The sequence below is a fragment of the Leptonychotes weddellii genome, chromosome 14, assembly GCF_054177405.1.
Source record: "Leptonychotes weddellii isolate Sample4059 chromosome 14, ASM5417740v2, whole genome shotgun sequence".
In the NCBI taxonomy this organism is placed as follows: domain Eukaryota; kingdom Metazoa; phylum Chordata; class Mammalia; order Carnivora; family Phocidae; genus Leptonychotes; species Leptonychotes weddellii.
In genome coordinates, this window is record NC_138382.1 from 36,408,366 (window position 1) to 36,428,151 (window position 19,786).

At 38.4% G+C, this 19,786-nt stretch overlaps 1 protein-coding gene and 1 non-coding gene across 4 annotated transcripts in view; both read right to left on the minus strand.

The window, feature by feature from the left end:
• Positions 1–363: 363 nt before the first annotated feature.
• HAUS6 (HAUS augmin like complex subunit 6) overlaps positions 364–19,786 on the minus strand; it is a 46,504-nt gene continuing 27,081 nt past the window's right edge. For all 3 annotated transcript variants that reach the window (XM_081803007.1, XM_081803006.1, XM_081803008.1), the window contains 6 exons: positions 12,558–12,639; positions 7,351–7,417; positions 6,907–7,092; positions 5,088–5,223; positions 2,546–3,589; positions 364–1,266 (listed from right to left, as the gene is read on the minus strand). In XM_081803007.1, coding sequence (XP_081659133.1) covers positions 1,205–1,266; positions 2,546–3,589; positions 5,088–5,223; positions 6,907–7,092; positions 7,351–7,417; positions 12,558–12,639 — 1,577 coding nt within the window. In that variant the 3' untranslated portion in view covers positions 364–1,204. The remainder of the gene's footprint in view (positions 1,267–2,545; positions 3,590–5,087; positions 5,224–6,906; positions 7,093–7,350; positions 7,418–12,557; positions 12,640–19,786) is intronic.
• Positions 7,539–7,669, minus strand: LOC115943814 (small Cajal body-specific RNA 8). The gene has a single exon (XR_004078401.1).

Here is a 19,786-nt window from a genome sequence, read left to right on the forward strand (position 1 = left end):
AACGGCATGTATACACTTTGATGGTGACGACGAGCCATTTTCTCAGCCAAGGGTCACGACAGAGTGAGGCACGTTACCGTAAGGGAGGCCTCACCTGACTCCCATTCAGTCCACAAGGTCAATCAGAGGCCAAGTCCTGTGGCCATATCCTTTATCCTAGGCTTTTAGTTACTTCTAGAAGGTCTTGTGGTATATTAAGGAAAATAGGGTCAAATCCTAGCTTTACCACTGACTTAACTGTGACACTGAGCAAGTACGCCGAATTCAGTTTTCTCAAGTTATTTTGAAGCTATTCATAGGCTGTGGCATACTAATGGTTTTTGAAAAGGAAAGTAAAACAATAAAAATCACCTGCTTTCCCTAAAAAACATGCCCCCCAAATAAACCAACAACAGTAAACAGAAACTAATAAATGTTTAATTTACATTTTTTTCTGTTAAAATATAAAACTAGGGTTAAATTAAATTCTCAAAGTCTAAATTAGACTAAATATAAATCTGCTGTACAACCCACTGAATGGATTTATAGTTTGACAGTTCCTTAAAAGTGTCTAGTCATCTTCCATCTTTTTCCTTTTTTCTAAATTCACTCTGCCCCAGTCTTCACTTATCATCACATACACTTTATTCCATCAAACATTTTCCAGGACCAACATACTACTTAAATAATCATTAAGCCTGTTTAGAGCTTTCCCAAACTTGAACTTTTTTCACCTTGACTACACATCCCAAGGTACTACTTTTCTCACTTTTTTTGGTTAGTACTATAGTGTTCCATAAAGAAACAATAAAAGTTATGTATTTCCCTAAAATGAAAGATCAGTATTCAATGGTTATTATGTTAACCAGTTAATAAAAGTATATCAAAAACCACTCATGTTTGTTAATCAACTGAAATTATAATAAACTAATACTTTGCTATTAATGCTTACAAATTATTCAAGGAATCAAAATGGCTTCACAAAACTTGATGTCTGCTTCCCAAATACTTCACATTTTTTAACCCAGATCCATACAAGGAGAAAAATCCAAACATACTCTCTTTACCTAAAAACTAAAGTTTGGTAAAAGGCATTATTTAGGATTTTTTAGACCTAGAAAAAGAGTTATACTTCCAACGTGTATTTAAATTATAAATCCGTTTTTATCCTGTGACACTGCTTGAAATTTAAGTACATCAGAGTTAAATTAACTGGGCTTCTGCTTCATCTCTTCAAGTCTGATGGAAATTCATTTGCATCAAGGCTCTTATTCAAGATTTCTTCTTCTGCAAAGGTGATTTTAAAAAAGAGAAAAGGATAATCAAACATTACAAAGAAAAAAATTAAACAGGACAAATTCCAAATAGTAGCAAATTTCAGTCTTCTTAAGTAAAATGTTCACATGCGAATGACTACGATAAAAATTACCATTATTCTCATTGAGGTACCTTTTCTCCAGAGAGTATCAATACATCCCTCTTAGAATACTTTTTAATATACCAGTGTTTAATTTTCATGGGCAAATCAGAGTGATAAATAATGAATCTGTATCACCAGATCTATGTTTACTCTAACACGCTTTAAGAACAGGGTTTTTTTCTTAATCACTATAATGAAAATTTTCAACATACAAAAATAAAGAAAATTATCATTAGCCCAATGTATCCATTATCCAGTTCAGTAATTAATACTGTTATGTGAACTGTGTCCCCCAGAAAGACATGATGAACTTCTAACCCAGTACCTCAGAATGCGGCCTTATTTGGAAAGAGGGTCATTAAAGATATAATCAGGATGAGGTCATTCTGGAGTAGGGTGGGCACTTAAACCTACATGACTAGTGGCCTTATAAAGAAGGCACACAGACACACAAGAGGAGAAAGCCATGTGAAGATGGAGGCAGAGATTAGAGCTGTGCTACCACAAGCCAAGGAACAGCTGGGGCTACCAGAAGCTGGAAAAGGCGAGAAGGATCTTCCTCTGGTGGCTTCAGAGGGACCACGGCCCCGCTAACACCTTGATTCTGGATTCCAGCTTTCAGAACTTACTGTATCCAGAGACAATAAATTTCTGTTGTTTTAAGGTACCCGGTTTGTGGTACTTTGTATGGCTGCCCCAGGAAACGAATACACTAACCTATCTTGTTTTGTCACCCATCCCCCTCAAATTTATTTCAAAACAAATTACAGATATTATATTACTACAAGAATGCTATTTAACATACATAGTGTTACTCAACATTTTTAGAACCATCTTCCACTAGCCAAGATTTTGACGAGATTTACTTTTGACTGTTTGTATTATAAAAGCAATAGGTTTCAGGGTTTTGGTTTTATTTTCCACCCCTGTCCCACACTAACTGTAAACTATATACCCATCACTTGAGATTCTGGAAGTACCCATAGAAGTGACAAGTTCACTCTTCTCATCCTAGTTGAAGGAACAAAGAGCATATTTTATCACATTAACAATAAAGATCATGCAACATTCAATGCATACTACTGTTACAAGAGGTTGAAAGAAAAATTCAATAGGTCAATATGCACAGGTCTAGTTAAACCTTACCTTTTAAATTAGGTAGAAGTTCTCCAAGACTACATGGTATTGTGGTTTTCGATCTTTGTTCCACTGGAGAAAACTTAATTAGTGGCGAAAGTGACCGTTTCCTTTCACCAAGGGACATGCGTAAAGATGGTTTTGTATAGTCAACATGCAAATCATGAGTACCCAAAAAGTCAAGCATATCATCTGTTTGCATGTTTGTGGGAATAGGGCTCAATTCTGGTTTGTGTCCTTCAAGTGCTTCAGGATTAGAAAGGTCACTTTCTTCCCTTTTCTTGGATAGAGATTTTTTCAGAGCCTCGTATCTACGACAAATAGCCTGTAAATTACAGTCCGATTCTGGAGTAGTTGGTCTTTCTCCCACAACATCTTCTGGAAAAATGCCACTGTGCATAGGACTATTTGGCTCCAGTTTAAAATTGGCTTCTGTACTACTGGAGCTATTAAGACTTAAGTTACCAACTTCTTCTGGAAGAGTTTCATGTAATATGCCAAAATCAATATCCTTTAAACTCCTGGAACTAGTTCCACCTGATACTTGAAAAGAGTCCCATAACATACTTTTATGCATGAAAGGTTCCTTGTAAGAAGCTTGCAAGTGGTCAAGAGAAGACTCTTCTTCACTGCTACCCATTACAAGTCTCCTAGTCCCTACAGTAGGGGAGACTGTCTCTGTTTGGCTAGTGTCTAAAAGCTTGTTCTGTAATTCTGCACACTCCAAACCTTGCTTGCACATTATTTTCTCACTTAACAAATCTGACTGATTTTGTGTCGATGGTCCACCTATGTGACTGGTCACCACATGCTTCTGAGGCACACACTTGAGGCATTCTGAAACAACTTTCTCTTCAGGCAAATGGGAATGGCTAGAATTGGATACAGTGCTTGCTGAGAGAAAGCTGGTCCTGCTAATTTCTCTTGGGCTATGCAACACAGGTAAGGATTCTGGCAATTCTTCTCTATGTTCAGTATCCACCTGAATTGGTTCTGTACTTCTGTTATCTTCCATTTCGACAGCTTTTCTCCATGAGCTCCTAATTTCACTTACTAATTAAGGGAAGGGGGAACACAATTTATTAATATTCCCAAATAGAGCATGAAATTAAAAACTTCATTTCTAGCGCTCAACATAAAGCTACCGACTCAGTATATGTTACACAGATATGCCCACTGGATGACAAGACTCCACAACAAACCAAAGACCAACAACATGAAAGAACTCCTTCTCCAACTGATCACACACAAATAACAAAAGCTGTCCCTGAAATGTGCATATACTTCCACACAGCACATACAAATTACAGGTATTAGAAAGATGTTTTCTTATCCGTCTAAGCTAGGATTCAGCAAAATTTTTCTGTAAAGGGCAGATAGCAGTATTTTAGGCTTTGTAGGCCATCAGTCTGTGGTGACTATCAACTGTGCTACTATAACATAAAAGCAACCATAAACAGTATGTTGACAAATCAGCAAGGCTGTGTTCAATACAACTTTATTTACAAAACCACACAGGGCAAGCAAGATTTGGTTCACAGCTTGTAGTTTGCTGACCAATGATCTCAATTGTGGCTAGGTTCAACCTGAACTGAATCAATTTTACTTCAAATATGAATTCAACCAGGATGATGTGCCATACGGACAACAAAATCAGAATTTTGCCAACACAGATTATAGGTTATAAGAAAAAAATACTGGGCAGTCTAGCTAGCTAGAGAGGGGTAGAAACGATTCCTATACACACAATTTTTGGCTGATGTTGCTGGCTGCTGACTGGAAGGACACAGCCTATATATCTATAAATGATGAGCACAGGTCAAATGTGGAGGCAGAGGGTGTTTTTTGTTTGTTTTGTTTTTATTTATTTATTTTTAAAGATTTTATTTATTCATTTGAGACACGGAGATACAGAGAGACACAGCGAGAGAGGGAACACAAGCAGGGGAGAGGCAGAGGGAGAGGGAGAAGTAGGCTCCCGCGGAGCAGGGAGCCCGATGTGGGGCTCGATCCCAGGACCCTGGGATCATGACCTGAGCTGAAGGCAGACGCTTAACAACTGAGCCACCCAGGTGCCCCTGTTTGTTTTGTTTTTAAAGATTTTATGTATTTGTGAGAGAGAGGAAGAGAGAGAGCACAAGCAGGGGGAGCAGTGGGCAGAGGGAGAAGCAGGCTCCCCACTGAGCAGGACCCTGGGATCATGACCTGAGCAGAAGGCAGACACTTAACCGACTGAGCCACCCAGGCATCCCGGCAGAGGGTGTTTTAAAAGTAGTCAATTGAAATATTTTCTAGGAAAGAGACAAGTAAAACAACAAAAACAAAATTGTAGAGTATCACGGCAAAATAATAGTGCTTACAAACTGCCGTATCGGTGAGAACACCCACATTTAATACTTCAATAAAAGTCCTTACATCAAAACAAATAAAGAGCCATTGCCACTAAACTGAAAAAGAATTTTAAAGTGAGTTTTCAGAAGATATGTCAGATCAGGGTTCTAACAGTAGTAATGTCTAAGAAAGAAAGTGATAGAAATCATTATTAACTTACTCAAGTTTTCTGGCGTTCGGGGAATTTGGTTCCTTGTTAAGAATGGGTTAGACACTAGAGAATCAAACAGTTCCTCTAATTTTACTTCTTTTCCTTTAGAGGGCTGTGGTGAATCAGATAAAACCGCCCTGGCAACCTAAAACAGAAAAGGTAAAGCAAAAATTACCACATCCATTGGTGGAATGCAACAAAAGCCCTAATAAGAACAAATCAGCACCTGCCAGGCAGCAGCCCCTACCACAGCAGATGGCACAAAAAGCCGCTCAAAAACATAGCTTGCAGCCACTCTGTCTCATCTATCTAGGCACAGCCCTGTAAGGTGAACTTAAAACATCAAACTGTTTCCGCCCTTCTTCTCTTAACTGGATATCCCATTATAAAGGAAAGGTAAAAATCTTTATACCTGAGAAGATTCAGAGATAATCCTGACTACACAGTGACCTAAGCTACTATCTGCCACATCTTTGAACTTGACAATTCTGTATCAGCTGAAGTGGCTAGTTTTAAAGCAAGCAGATTTTTCTTAATTATAACCCACTTGCACAGTAACACCTCTATTAACAAATGAAATACACTCTGACAACATACTTCTTTGCCAGAAACCTCATTAAGAGACATAAATTAGTGAACAAGGCATAGAAGTACATTCTAAAATAGAGACAGTATACAATATGAAAATAGCACTATACAATTTCAATAAAACTGGAAAACAAAAAACATGCACATTAAAATCACTGCCCCAAGAGCCCTAAAAAATAAACGTCCTAGAACCATAATCAAATAGACTCCCATTTACCCTCCCCCATGAAAACAGAAGATGTCTTAGAATCAAACACTAAATATTTCTTGTCACGAACACTACTAAAGAAAATTAATTTCACTTTATTTTTTTTTTTTTTAAAGATTTTATTTATTTATTTGAGAGAGAGAGAATGAGAGACAGAGAGCATGAGAGGGAGAAGCAGACTCCCTGCCAAGCAGGGAGCCCGATGCGGGACTCAATCCCGGGACTCCAGGATCATGACCTGAGCCGAAGGCAGTCGCTTAACCAACTGAGCCACCCAGGCGCCCTAAACCAAATTTTTCTTTCAGTCTCTCAGGAATATAAAGTAGCTGATTTATTTTCAGCCTCCTTATCCAAATTCAAACAATGCTAAGGGATGTTGTGGGAAATGTAATAAAAATAACATGAGAGAATGGCTTGAGAATCTGTGTAAACTTCTGCAGTAAATAGTACAATATTACTATCGAGCAACAGTAGCATTATGTAGTCACTTGCCAGTGAAAAGTCACTTGTCAGGAAAACCAAGATCATGAACAATGACGCATTTAATGACTTTTTAAATATTTAGAAAGCAGAAGGATAAACACTATGCTTAGTGATAATATGATATTGCATAGTCTTTGTGCTAACATTCAAAAAAAGAGGAAGCCTGGCTAAGCAACAGCAACATTCAGATTATTTTTTTTAAAGCAGATTATTTTAATAGAGTACAATCATTGGGTATATTCATCTAGCAATTTATGTAATGGTTAATTCCAAAAATACCTTACCTGTGTTATTTTTATACTTTTGGATGATACTTACAGAATGGGACATGGATTCTAAACCATGGATATAATGTTAAATAAGTTTATATTAATCTATTTCTATTTTTGGGGAGAACCAATTTTGCTTTAACCATGATTTGCATTATCTGTGTCCTCCTTTCCCAAATTAACACCAGTTAATCAATAATTAACTAACTTCACTTATAATCTCAACACCAATGAGAAAATAATAGATATTTCAGTGTACTTATTATAATCTTTTTCTAACCTCTTCTACCAGATGATCTTGCTCTTTTTGGAGTGGATCCCTATTTTTAGCTGGCAGAGACCCTGTAAATGCAGTATTCTCTGTACTCCTTGCAGTATCTGATGATAGACAGTCTTTAGTTTCAAATTTTGATGTCTTCTTAGAAGGTGTTTCATTTCCTTCTCTAGGAGTTCTTATCTTCATGTCCTGAAGAAGACAGACATGTAATGTTGAAACTTTAATGATTGTGGCTGATCTTCAATTAGAGGTTCTTGAGCTATCACAAACCTATAAAAGGCTAACATTATTGTGAAATCATATGTTCACTGGCACAATTAAATAATTCCAATATTTCCATTTAGAAGCAATAGGATATATGTAAATACAAATTAACTGGGAAAGCGGCAAAAATAATATTTTACCATAAGTTAGTTTGATCAGATTAAAAATTGTTTTAAAGTATACCTTTTCAAGTAATCTAACACTGTTTCTATCTGATGATGAAACTGGCTGTGACAGGAAAGAAGCAGGTCTAAAAGGAAAAAAGATAATAAATCCAAATTATAATCGGGAAAGAATTCCATTCACTTGCTATATCTGAATAATTTAAAGAAACTGTCAAAAAAATAATAAAAAGTAAAAAAAAATAAAGAAACTGTCTGCCCCGTATCTGTCCGTTACGATTTCCCTCAATTCGTCCCGGTCATCGAAAGGCAGTTTATTCTAGGGAGGGATGGTGACAATCAGAGCAGTACTTCGGCCCCATTTGTGTATCAGCCTCCCACGTGACAAACATTTTCCTTAACCACTATATATTTTAAGTCAACAACATTCTTTATAAGGTTGAATGACTTGATTAACACTAGAATCGCATTATTATATTATCCTTAGGCTTCAGATCACAGAATTTCATTGTAACAGAGACTTTAAGATTTTGATCTTTCATGTCCAAAATCAGTTTCTCTTATGCTGAATCTTGCGTGATAGCACATACATTACTTACACTTACAGTCAAGTCATAAGGTTGTTCAGTTTCAGTTTGCTGCATTCTACACATAGCATTCCTTACTCTCTTAGATTCTCTCGCCCCTTTGGATAAACATAAAAACCTTACACATCAATTACAAAATAAGTAATTAAATTTTTAAAGCCATCAAAGCAATGATAACTTCATCTTATCTTGAAAGACCTTTCAAATTCAGTCATGGATGGGGTCTGCTCACTGGTCAAAGCTTTTCTACTCCAGGTAATACAAAAGTCAAGATTACCACGGAGACCACTTTCAATATCAAGTATGTTGGTGCTTTGCTTTCTGTTCACAGCCAGAAGTACAAAATTAATAGCTTTAAAACATTTCAAGTAACAGCAAATACGCTTTTTCAAACTTTTTCGAATACGAGCTTCTTGGAATCTTTATCTACCTTCCAAACAGAATTCAAGATCCCTGAAACTGCTTCAAGGCTCAACTCTGCCTCGACAGAAGATAATCTAGATGTCAAAAGAAAAAAACTAATCATCTACTGTGACTGTATCTTAATTTTTCCAAAAAGTAACATTAAAATGATCAAAAAGCCCTCTGAAACCGGGCTAGCAATCTAAGATGCCACTAGGATGCCACCACCAGATTGTGAGCTCCTGGAGGACAAAGACTATGTCCTTCCTGGCTGTTGCCAGGAACTAACACAGTGCCTGGTACTTGGCAGTGCAATACATGTTTGTAACTAACCGATGGATTGACTGAATCAACGAATAAACATCACTTGAGCATGAGGCTCTATGGATAGATGCCACCAAATTTTTCTATTTCGATCATTCTTACAAAGCCTCATAAGAGACAAAACTGGAAACATATTCTCTCCCTTCCTCTCTCCCTTTTCTGAATTGGCAACATGCTATCAGCCCTGCTAACATCTCAATCCAAGCCAACTTTAAAGCAGCCCTGGCTCAGCCCTTACTCCCTATCTGCTTCCTATGCCAAAACTGAGGCCCACAAAATCCTAGCACTGTAAACAGAGTATCGCTCCCATTATGGGAATTTATCCTAAGGAAAGAGTACACCCAAAAGAAAATAAGAAACAACATGCTTTTTATAGTAGTAAAAGAAAATGAGGAAAATCTGAGTCTAAAAAATAAATGAAATGTTACAAAGCCATTATAAGTAAAAATCAGTAATATACTATTAAGAAAACAAACACACAAAAACTGTACTTATGGATATTAATGTTTAGAAAATTTTGAGTGGATTCAATTTATATGTTTGTACATAAACCCCAAAAAAACAACTTGTGAAAAAAGTCTAATAAGTGATTTGTTAGAAATTCTAGCTAATTATTCTTCATTTTTATTTTGTTGTTACAATATATCTACAGTTGGGCGCCTGGGTGGCTCAGTCGTTAAGCGTCTGCCTTCAGCTCAGGTCATGATCCCAGGGTCCTGGGATCGAGTCCCACATCGGGCTCCCTGCTCGGCGGGAAGCCTGCTTCTCCCTCTCCCACTCCCCCTGCTTGTGTTCCTGCTCTCGCTATCTCTCTCTCTGTCAAATAAATAAATAAAATCTTTAAAAATATATATATATATATCTACAGTTAAAGATATAACAAACAGAAATTATAAAAAGAGAAAGATATGCGATTAGAATTCAATTTCTAAGACTAAGGATATTTAGTTGGCATGCATGCAAGATCATACTGCCCTATTTCTGAAATGCAATAAAGGAGGAACTGTAGAGGCTAAAAGTCTAGAACTGCATTGCCACCACTAGAAATATCATGGAACCCTCCCTTCCAGAAACCACTGCAAAGAAAGGTAGTGCCCAGAGTGTACAGCAAAGGTACCACCAATCACTGAATTCTGGTTTTAAGTACGGTAAAGCCTCCATCAGCTCACTCTAATCAAAACCAGCCATGAGATTTATGGAGAAGACAACAGCTATTCTGGTACCCGTGGGTGACAACTGCATGTGAAAGGGCTAATAACACACAGTAATTATGCTAAAAACTACATGCCTTCCATGTTTTTTAATTGAATAGCTGTTATTGATCATATCCACATACGAATTTCCAAATTAACTACATTGATACTGACATTAAGATGATGCCACTACAAATAAAAGCTTAACTACACGTTAAGAAAAGGGTATTACAGTCTACCTACATTACGCATTTCCAATAAAACATTTTATTACAAAATACCTTTACAATAAAGAATTCTGAGCAACAAGCTTCTTTCCTCGTGACTCAATTCTTCACCCTTCTTCTGTTTTGCTATCAAGCAGCAATAATCATTCATATCCCATTGAACACTTATTTGTCCCTTACCACCAATAGCCTTCCCCTACACCTCCCCCCTTCGATATCCCAAACCTATAATTAAAGTATCAGAAGATAATTAAAAGATCTAACGGCTTGGAAGAGTATAAATCTGGAAATCAAAGTTTATTTAATACAACCTCTTTTTCCTATATTAAGAGAATTCCATGTGAACTAAATTCTTAGGGGCTATGTGTCTGGCTCCTATTGAATCCTGATAGTTTATCTTAGTACAAAACTCTGCTTCAAGAAAGATTCTTGAAGTTCAATGAAGTTCATAAATAAAATCTGATCTATGAATCAATCTACTAACTCCATCAATCTTTAGTCCAGCAAGAGACCTTAATCAAATATTTCATTTGCTCTCTCAAGGAAAAGACAAACCAAAAACATAACTGAGATTGGGAAGCAGCAACTATTCCCCTCTAGCATGCTTTAAGAACAACAGTGATAAATAACGGGGTAAAAGAGTGAAGCCCAGTAACTTCACTATCTCGTCAATGTCAAGTCTTCACAATAGATTTCATTATTTTTCTTTAGGTACTCCGAAAATCAACATCACATCCAGATCTAAGAATAAAAATATAAATATTCCACAAGTAATCCTGACTTCCTGTGAATCAAAAATTACTGCACAGTGGGCGCCTGGGTGGCTCAGTTGGTTAAGCGACTGCCTTCGGCTCAGGTCATGATCCTGCAGTCACAGGATCGAGTCCCGCATCAGGCTCCCTGCTCAGCAGGGAGTCTGCTTCTCCCTCTGACCCTCCCCCCTCTCATGTATTCGCTCTCTCTCATTCTCTCTCAAATAAATAAATAAAATCTTTAAAAAAAAAAAAAAAATTACTGCACAGGAAACTGCCAAGAGCTCAAATTCTTTTTTTTTTGAAGATTTTATTTATTTACTGGTCAGAGAGAGAGCACACGTGCACAAGCAGGGGAAGCAGCAGGCAGAGGGAGAAACAGGCTTCTGGCTGAGCAGGGAGCCCAATGCGGGGCTCGATCCCAGGATCCCAGGATCATGACCTGAACCAAAGGCAGACGCTTAACTGACTGAGCCACCCAGGCGTCCCACCAATAGCTCAATTTCACATATAAATTTTGACTCTTTTTATGCTGTTTGAACTTATTAACTTATTAGGAGTATATAGAAGGAAGAGAACTTCAATTCATTTAAAATTTAGAATTTTCTTTTAGAATTATCCTAAGTAAATTGTTTCCATATCTGTGCCTCAATTACATGGGAAAGTCGGACTGAAAGACCCCTATTTAGGTCAAAGGTAGTCAGAAAACAAAAAAACAACAGAACACCCAATTCAGTGTGTTTGATTGCTACCTAATAATGCTTAGTTTCCAAAAAGAATATATTCCCCAGATAGATTATATACATTTAGATTTTTGCGTATATAATCTGGCATCTGTTTTAAGAGCCAAAACAGGATAATAAAGAAAACAGGCAGTAAAGAAAATAAGAATACTCCTGAAGGATATTATAATAAACTAAGGTTTAGTTTTTTCATATGTTAAATTTTTGGATTAGATTGAATCAGAAGTCTTCCTATTTTTTTTTTTTTTAAAGCATGGAACTCTTTTTATCAAATAGCATGTAAAACCCCCAACATATACAGATAAAAGAACTAGCTGCTCAGGTTGAAATGGAAAAGGATTAGACCAGGGCGCCTGGGTGGCTCAGTTGGTTAAGCGACTGCCTTCGGCTCAGGTCATGATCCTGGAGTCCCGGGATCGAGTCCCACATCGGGCTCCCTGCTCAGCGGGGGGTCTGCTTCTCCCTCTGACCCTCCCCCCTCTCATGCTCTCTCTATCTCATTCTCTCTCTCAAATAAATAAATAAATAAATAAATAAATAAAAGGATTAGACCAGTGACGGGCTAAATTAAATTCATCCACGGCACCAGAGGGAGCTGCAGAACAGTCTGAAAACTAGGAGACTAGATCTCAAAAGCTCTTAAACTCTTAAGATTGTCAACAGCCACAAGTGGTTTCAAAGAAGTTCACAGACACAAAAAGGCAAAAATTCCCAAGTTTGCATTAGATAATTTTTTATTTTTTTATTTATAAATAATTTTTTATTTATCTAAAAAAGCATACATGCTTTTTTTCTTCAAATATTAGATAATCCCCTATGAATCCCAACATTTAGACAAACAAGAGAAGGGGGAAAAAAATGCCTATGTATCAGAAGTGTTGACTCTTTCTTGAAAATGCAGACCCATAGTGGAAAAATATTCTCTGGTTACGAGAAGAAAACTACAGATGACCCCATCGTAGAGAAGCATGGCAATTAGAGTAAGATGAAACTAAATTAATGAAGGAGGGAAAAAGTCAGTATCAAAACATTTGTTTTACCTGTTGCCTAGATCATATACAGCTCCCGATATATCACTAGCTCTCCTGCAATCATTTTCTTGGTTTTGTTGCTTTGGTGTATCTAAAGGAAAATAAACATTAATTACTCTTAAATTATGTTTGTATATTCTGATATCCAGGGATATCTTGAAATTCTAGAAAAACTTCTGAACAGAAGAAAACAGAAAAATCAGACTAATATAAATGCTAATAGAAAAAGACAACTATTCAATGGGACGTCTGGGTGGCTCAGTCAGTTAAGCATCTGCCTTCGGCTCAGGTCATGATCCTGGAGTCCTGGGATCGAGCCCCATGTCTGGCTCCCTGCTCAGCAGAGAGCCTGCTTCTCCCTCTCCCTCCACCTGCCACTCTGCCTACTTGTGCTCTCTCTCTGTCAAATAAATAAAGTCTTTAAAAAAAATTAAAAAATAAAAATAAATAAAAGAAAAAAGAAAGAAAAAGACAACTATTCAATTGCTACGTGTACAAATAGGACAGATAGAGAATATCTAGAATAAACTCTTATAAAAAGAGTGATAGGTTACAGAGCTAGAATAAACAACCCTAAAATTTGTATGGAACCAGAAAAGACCCCTAGTAGCCAAAGGAATGTTGAAAGAGAAAACCAAAGCTAGAAGCAGCAAAATTTCAGACTTCAAGCTGTATTATAAAGCTGTAATCATCAAGACAGTATGGTACTGGCACAAAAACAGACACATAGATCAGTGGAACAGAATAGAGAATCCAGAAATGGATCGACTAATCTTCGAACAAGCAGGAAAGAATATCCAATGGAAACAAGACAGTCTCTTCAACAAATGGTGTTGGGAAAACTGGACAGCCACATGTGGAAGAATGAAACAGGACCATTGTCTTACACTATACACAAAAATAGACTCCAAATGGATGAAAGACCTAAATGTGAGACAGGAATCCACCAAAATCCTAGAAAACACAGGCAGCAACCTCTGTGACAACTTCTTGCTAGACACATCTCCACAGGCAAGGGAAACAAAAGCAAAAATGAACGCTTGGGACTTCATCAAGACAAAAAGCTTCTGCACGGCAAAGGAAACAGTCAACAAAACTAAAAGGCAACCAGCAGGAATGGGAAAAGATATTTGCAAGTGACATATCTGATAAAGGGTTAGTATCCAAATTATATAAAGGACTTATACAACTCAACACCCCAAAAAATAATCTTAATTTAAAATGGGCAGAAGACATAAACAGACATTTTTCCAAAGACATCCAGATGACCAACAGACACATGAAAAGATGCTCAACATCACTCGGCATCAGGGAAATACAAATACCACCTCACACCAGTCAGAATGGTTAAAATTAACAAGTCAGGAAACAACAAATGTTGGCGAGAATGCAGAAAAGGGAACGCTCTTACACTGTTGGTGGGAATGTAAGCTGGTGCAGCCACTCTGGAAAACAGTATGGAGGTTCCTCAAAAAGCTGAAAATAGAGCTACCCTACAACCCAGCAATTGCAGTAATAGGCATTGATACAAATGTAGTAATCTGAAGGGGCACCTGCACCCCAATGTTTATAGCAACAATGTCCACAATAGCCAAACTATAGAAAGAGCCCAGATGTCCACTGACGGATGAATGGATAAAGAAGAGGTGGTGTATATATATATACAAAGGAATACTACTCAGCCATCAAAAAAAAATGAATCTTGCCATTTGCAATGACGTGGATGGAACTAGAGGGTATTATGCTGTGTGAAATAAGTCAGTCAGAGAAAGACAATTATTACATGATCTCACTGATATGTGGAATTTAAGAAACAAAACAGAGGGGGATCATAGAGGAACAGAGGAAAAAATAAAACAAGATGAAATCAGAGAGGGAGACAACCGTAAGAAACTCCTAATCAAAGGAAACAAACTTGAGGGTTGTTGGAGCGGAGGGGTTGGGGAGATGGGGTAACTGGGTGATGGATATTAAGGAGGGCACATGATATAATGAGCACTGGGTATTACATGCAACTGATGAATCACTAAATTCTACCTCTGAAATGAATAATACACTTTATGTTAACTAAACTGAATTTAAATAAAAAAAATCTTTTTTCAAGTGACAGGTTTATACTAAACCAAATTTCAAAAAAAGTGACAGTCCATAGTTCTCCAGCATGATATAGCCATGCTTCTTGTTTTGGTACACAGATCATGCAATTACCACGTAAATCAGGAAAGCCAAAAGATTATACTATTTAGCATATTTCAGCCCAGCATCTATAATATCAATTTACTTATTTATTCTTCAACGCATCAGTAATTATGTGCCACTGCTAATACTAACAAAGAGGAAGAAAGAAAAGGTGGAGACTCTGGCTTCAAGGAGTCAGTCTAGGAAAAAGACTACTGATGAGTAGAGAATTATGGCATGCTATAGTATTAGGAGAGAAATATGCACAGAATGTAAGGAAGCAGAAAGGCATCTGGCCCAGAATGGGGAATGTGATGAGGACATAAAGGTACTGGGAGAATAAGGTACAAGTTCAGTATGCTAGAGCATAGGGTATATTGAATGGAAGCATGGTAGGAAACATGACTGGTGAAGAAAGCCATGGCTCCATTACAGAGGATTTGCTATTCCAGGAACTACTCTTCTTTCAACATGTTAGTTTCTGAAAGATTTTCCCTATTTATATATGTGTCCAAAGTGTTACTGTATAAGAAACCAATGTGTATACTATGTGAATTTTTCCTTTTATCCACCATAATAGTATGCTATATTATAAACATTTTCAGTACCCTCTGCTTTTGCACCTACTAATGATGATGGAATTACTGATATTCATAAAACATTTTAAAAATGAGCACAAATACAAAAACTGTATCACAAAACTAGTAGACAACAATAAAATAATTAGGCACAACCATAAACACTTAGTTGGTGGTGGTAGGTAGAGATGATGCACATTTATTCTAGTATGTAAGAAAGTTTGTAAGGTAAAAGTTGCTAAGTGAACAAACAATGAATCATGGAACACTACATCTAAAACTAATGATGTAATGTATGGGGATTAACATAACAATAAAAAAATTTAAAAAGAAAAAAAGTTGCTAAGTGAAAAAGCACCTAGAGTTTATTTCCACCCCTAAAGGTGACAGAAAGCCATTGAAATGTACTACACCAAGAGATAAAAAGGATCATATTTTCGTATTTGCAATATAGAAGGATCACTGATAACCATTTGCAACACGGAATAGGTAGAATATGGAAGCAGAGTAGCTAGTTAGAACACAATTAAAGGCAAGAAATAGAAAACCAAACTACAGCACTTAAGATGTGAAGAGAACAGAGGGGACGGACACAAGGTAATAAGGAGGTAAAAACAAAACTGAACTCACCAGAACAAAGCAAACCAAGCTGCAGTGACAATGATTCCTACCATAAATACACTAGAACTGTAAAATAAAATTTAAGAAAAAGAAAGGAATACCCAGAAGAACAAATAAAAATCATCACATGCCAGGACTCAAGATGGAAAGCATTTAAGCTCAAACTGAGACACAAAGGCTAAATGACAGACTCCAGGGCTGAACAATGGAAATTTAATGCCTACATAATGAGAAACATCATCTCAGGTCACTCAGGCTGGGATGTGAGAAACTGCCATAAGGCCAGAACATTGGAAAGGCTGCTCGGCCCCTGAAAAGATTATAAAAAATTCTGCCAACTTAACCAGGGAAGTAACAGGGAAGCCTGTCTACCTGGAGTCCTGGGTTTAAAAAAAAAAAAAAAAAAAAGAAATTTTAAATCTACCTAGCCTACTCAAAAGGAGGTATGAAATCCAAAATTATATTGGCTACTTGTGGGAATCCGAAACCAAAGACATTAACTGCCTACATCAAGGGAAATACCTTGGACCCTAGGCCACCATGTAGAGACCATTCTACAACCCAGGGCCCAGGTTGACTCCTTCAGAGGTGGGTCCACTGAAACTGAGGTCACAATCAAAAAGAAAAATTTTTTTATTTTTATTTTTAAGTAATCCCTACACCCAGCATGGGGCTTGAACTCACAACCCCAAGATCAAGAGTCGCATGCTCTTCTGAGTGAACCAGCCAGGCGATCCCACAATCAAATATTTTAATAGGAAACAAACAACTATGAAAGTGAGCAGACAGGAGCACCCGGGTGGCTCAGTTGGTTAAGCATCTGCCTTCGGCTCAGGTCAAGATTCCAGGGTCCTGGATCAAGCCCCTCATTGGGCTCCCTGCTCAGCAGGGAGCCTGCTTCTCCCTCTCCCTCTCCCTCTGCCTGCCACTCCCCTGCTTGTGCTCTCTCCCTCTCTCTGCCAAATAAATAAAATTTTAAAAAAGAATTAAAAAAAAAAAAATGAGTAGGCAGAACATACAGAAACAGAAGTATCTGAAACACAAGGATATTTAAAAAATTGAATAAGATCGAATCAAGAAGATGATACCATGAAAAACAAAAGGCAATTTCTGAAAAAGAAGCAAATGAAAAGAAATTAAAAGCACATCCATGAGGGGCGCCTGGGTGGCTCAGTCGTTAAGCATCTGTCTGCCTTCGGCTCAGGTCGTGATCTCAGGGTCCTGGGGTCGAGCCCCACATCGGGCTCCCTACTCAGCAGGAAGCCTACTTCTCCCTCTCCCACTCCCCCTGCTTGTGTTCCCTCTCTCACTGTCTCTCTCTTTGTCAAAAAAATAAACAAAATCTTTTAAAAAAAATACACTGTTAAAAAAAAAAAGCACAGGGCGCCTGGGTGGCTCGGTCGGTTAAGCGGCTGCCTTCGGCTCAGGTCATGATCCCCGCATCGGGCTCCCTGCTCGGTGGGGAGCCTGCTTCTCCCTCTCCCACTCCCCCTGCTTGTGTTCCCTCTCTCGCTGTGTCTCTCTCTGTCAAATAAATAAATAAAATCTTTAAAAAAAAAAAAAAAAAAGCACATCCATGAAAGCCAAACACTAAATGGACATGTCAAAAAAGAGATTAAATATAACTAAAAAGATAATTAGTGAACCAAATAAGCCTAGAGCTACAAAGACATTATAAATACAAATGAGAAGTTTAAGATATATGGAGGACAGAATCAGAAGTCCCAACAACAAGAGCTCCAGAAAGAAAGCATCAAAAGAATGACTGAGACAGTGTTAGAAGTGATATTAGCGAATAAGTTTCCAAAACAGAAAATATGAGCCTTCACATTAAATAAGCACACACAGGCCCAAAGTTTAAATAAAAATAAATCCACATTTAGACACATCTAAATGAACCTGCATAATACAAAGCTAAATAAGTACAAGTCCTAAAAACAACCAGAAATTAAAAATTACCTACAAATGAATGACCATTAAGCTGACAACAGAGGTCTCAGAAACAATAGAAGGCAGAAAACAATGTGATCATATCATTGAAGTTGTAGGAAAATTGAGCTTTGATCTAGAATCTTATATTCAGCCAAACTATCATTCAGAAATTAGTGAAAATAAAGACATTTTCACAGAAAAAACTAAGAGATTTTACTATCCAGTGTCCATCACAAAAAGATTTAAAGAATACACTTTGAGAGAAGGAAAGATGGCAGAGGAGTAGGGGACCCTATTTCAACTGGTCCCCAGAATTGAGCTGGATATCTACCAGACCACTCTGAGCACCCAAGAAATCAGCCTGAGATGTAAGAAGATCTGGATCTCTACAAACAGAGTATCACAGGCCATTGGTTTTGAGGTACGAAGCAGGCAGATATCGGAGGATAAACGGCAGGGGGAGGGTGCCTGGCCATGGGGATCCTACACTGCCGGCGAGCGACAGCCTCGCACACTGCGGATGGGGCACAGACTCGCAGACTCGCAGACCCGCAGACCGGAGGGGAAAGGACTTTAGGGCAGCCCCCGGGTCAGGAACCGGAGCAGCGGGGTCACGCGGGTGAACTGGGAGCGGCTGGCGGTTTCAGAAGCACAAAGGGCAGAGATGTGCCCTGACCTGGAGGCAGGACTGGGAGCGCTGTGGAGGGGCGCACAACCCAGGACGCTGCAGTTTATAGCAGACGGACAGAAACGGAGACGGTGTGGCCTGGAGAGCTCACTGAAAAACAGACTGTGGTCTCTCTGCTCCAAGGCAGAGGATTGGAAATGGTTTCTGCTCTGACTTGCGGAAGAGAGGAGGAACGCCGCCAGAGAACAAAAGCCCCAAAAACTGATTCCCGCTGAGCGCATCCCCCGCCACAGGGGGGCAGGGCAACTCCGCACAAACAGGGTTGCCTGAGTAACAGCGCAGCAGGCCCCTTCCCCAGAAGACAGGCTGGGAAAACAAGAGGCCGGCAACCCTAAGGTCCCAAGAAAACAGGTGCATCTTGCTTGGGTTCTGGTCAATAATTTGGACTCTATACATTCCCTCAAACACCCATCAACAGAATGACTAGGAGGAGGAACCCCCAAAATAGAAAAGACTCAGAGATTATGATTTATGCTGCAGATTTACAAATGGACGCAGATATAACCAAGATGTCAGAGATGGAATTCAGGCTAGCAATTGTGAAGACAATGTCTAGAATGGAGAAATCAATTAATGACAACATAAAGTCTGTAAGGGCAGAAATGAAAGGTGAATTGGCAGAACTTAAAAATGCTATCAATGAGATCCAATCCAATCTAGATAATCTAACAGCTAGGGTCAGTGAGGCATAAGAACGAATAAGCGACCTGGAAGACAATGTAATAAATAAAAAGGAAAAAGAGGAGGCCAGGGAAAAACAAGTCAGAATCCACGAAAATAGAATCAGGGAAACAAGTGACACCATGAAGCGTTCCAATGTCAGAATAATTGGAATCCCGGAGGGAGTGGAGAGAGAGAGAGGACTAGAAGATGTATTTGAGCAAATCGTAGCTGAGAACTTCCCTAATCTGGGGAATGAAACAAACATTCGTGTCCTAGAAGCAGAGAGGACCCCTCCTAAGATCAAGGAAAACAGGCCAACACCCCAGCATGTAAGAGTAAAACTTGCAAATCTTAGAACCAAGGAAACCATCTTAAGGGCAGTTAGGGGGAAGAGATTCCTTACGTACAGAGGGAGGAACATCAGAATAACGTCAGACCTATCCACAGAGACCTGGCCAGCCAGAAAGGCCTGGCAAGACATATTCAGGGTACTAAATGAGAAGAACATGCAGCCAAGAATACGTTATCTGGCAAGGCTGTCATTTAGAATGGATGGAGAGATGCAGAGCTTCCATGAC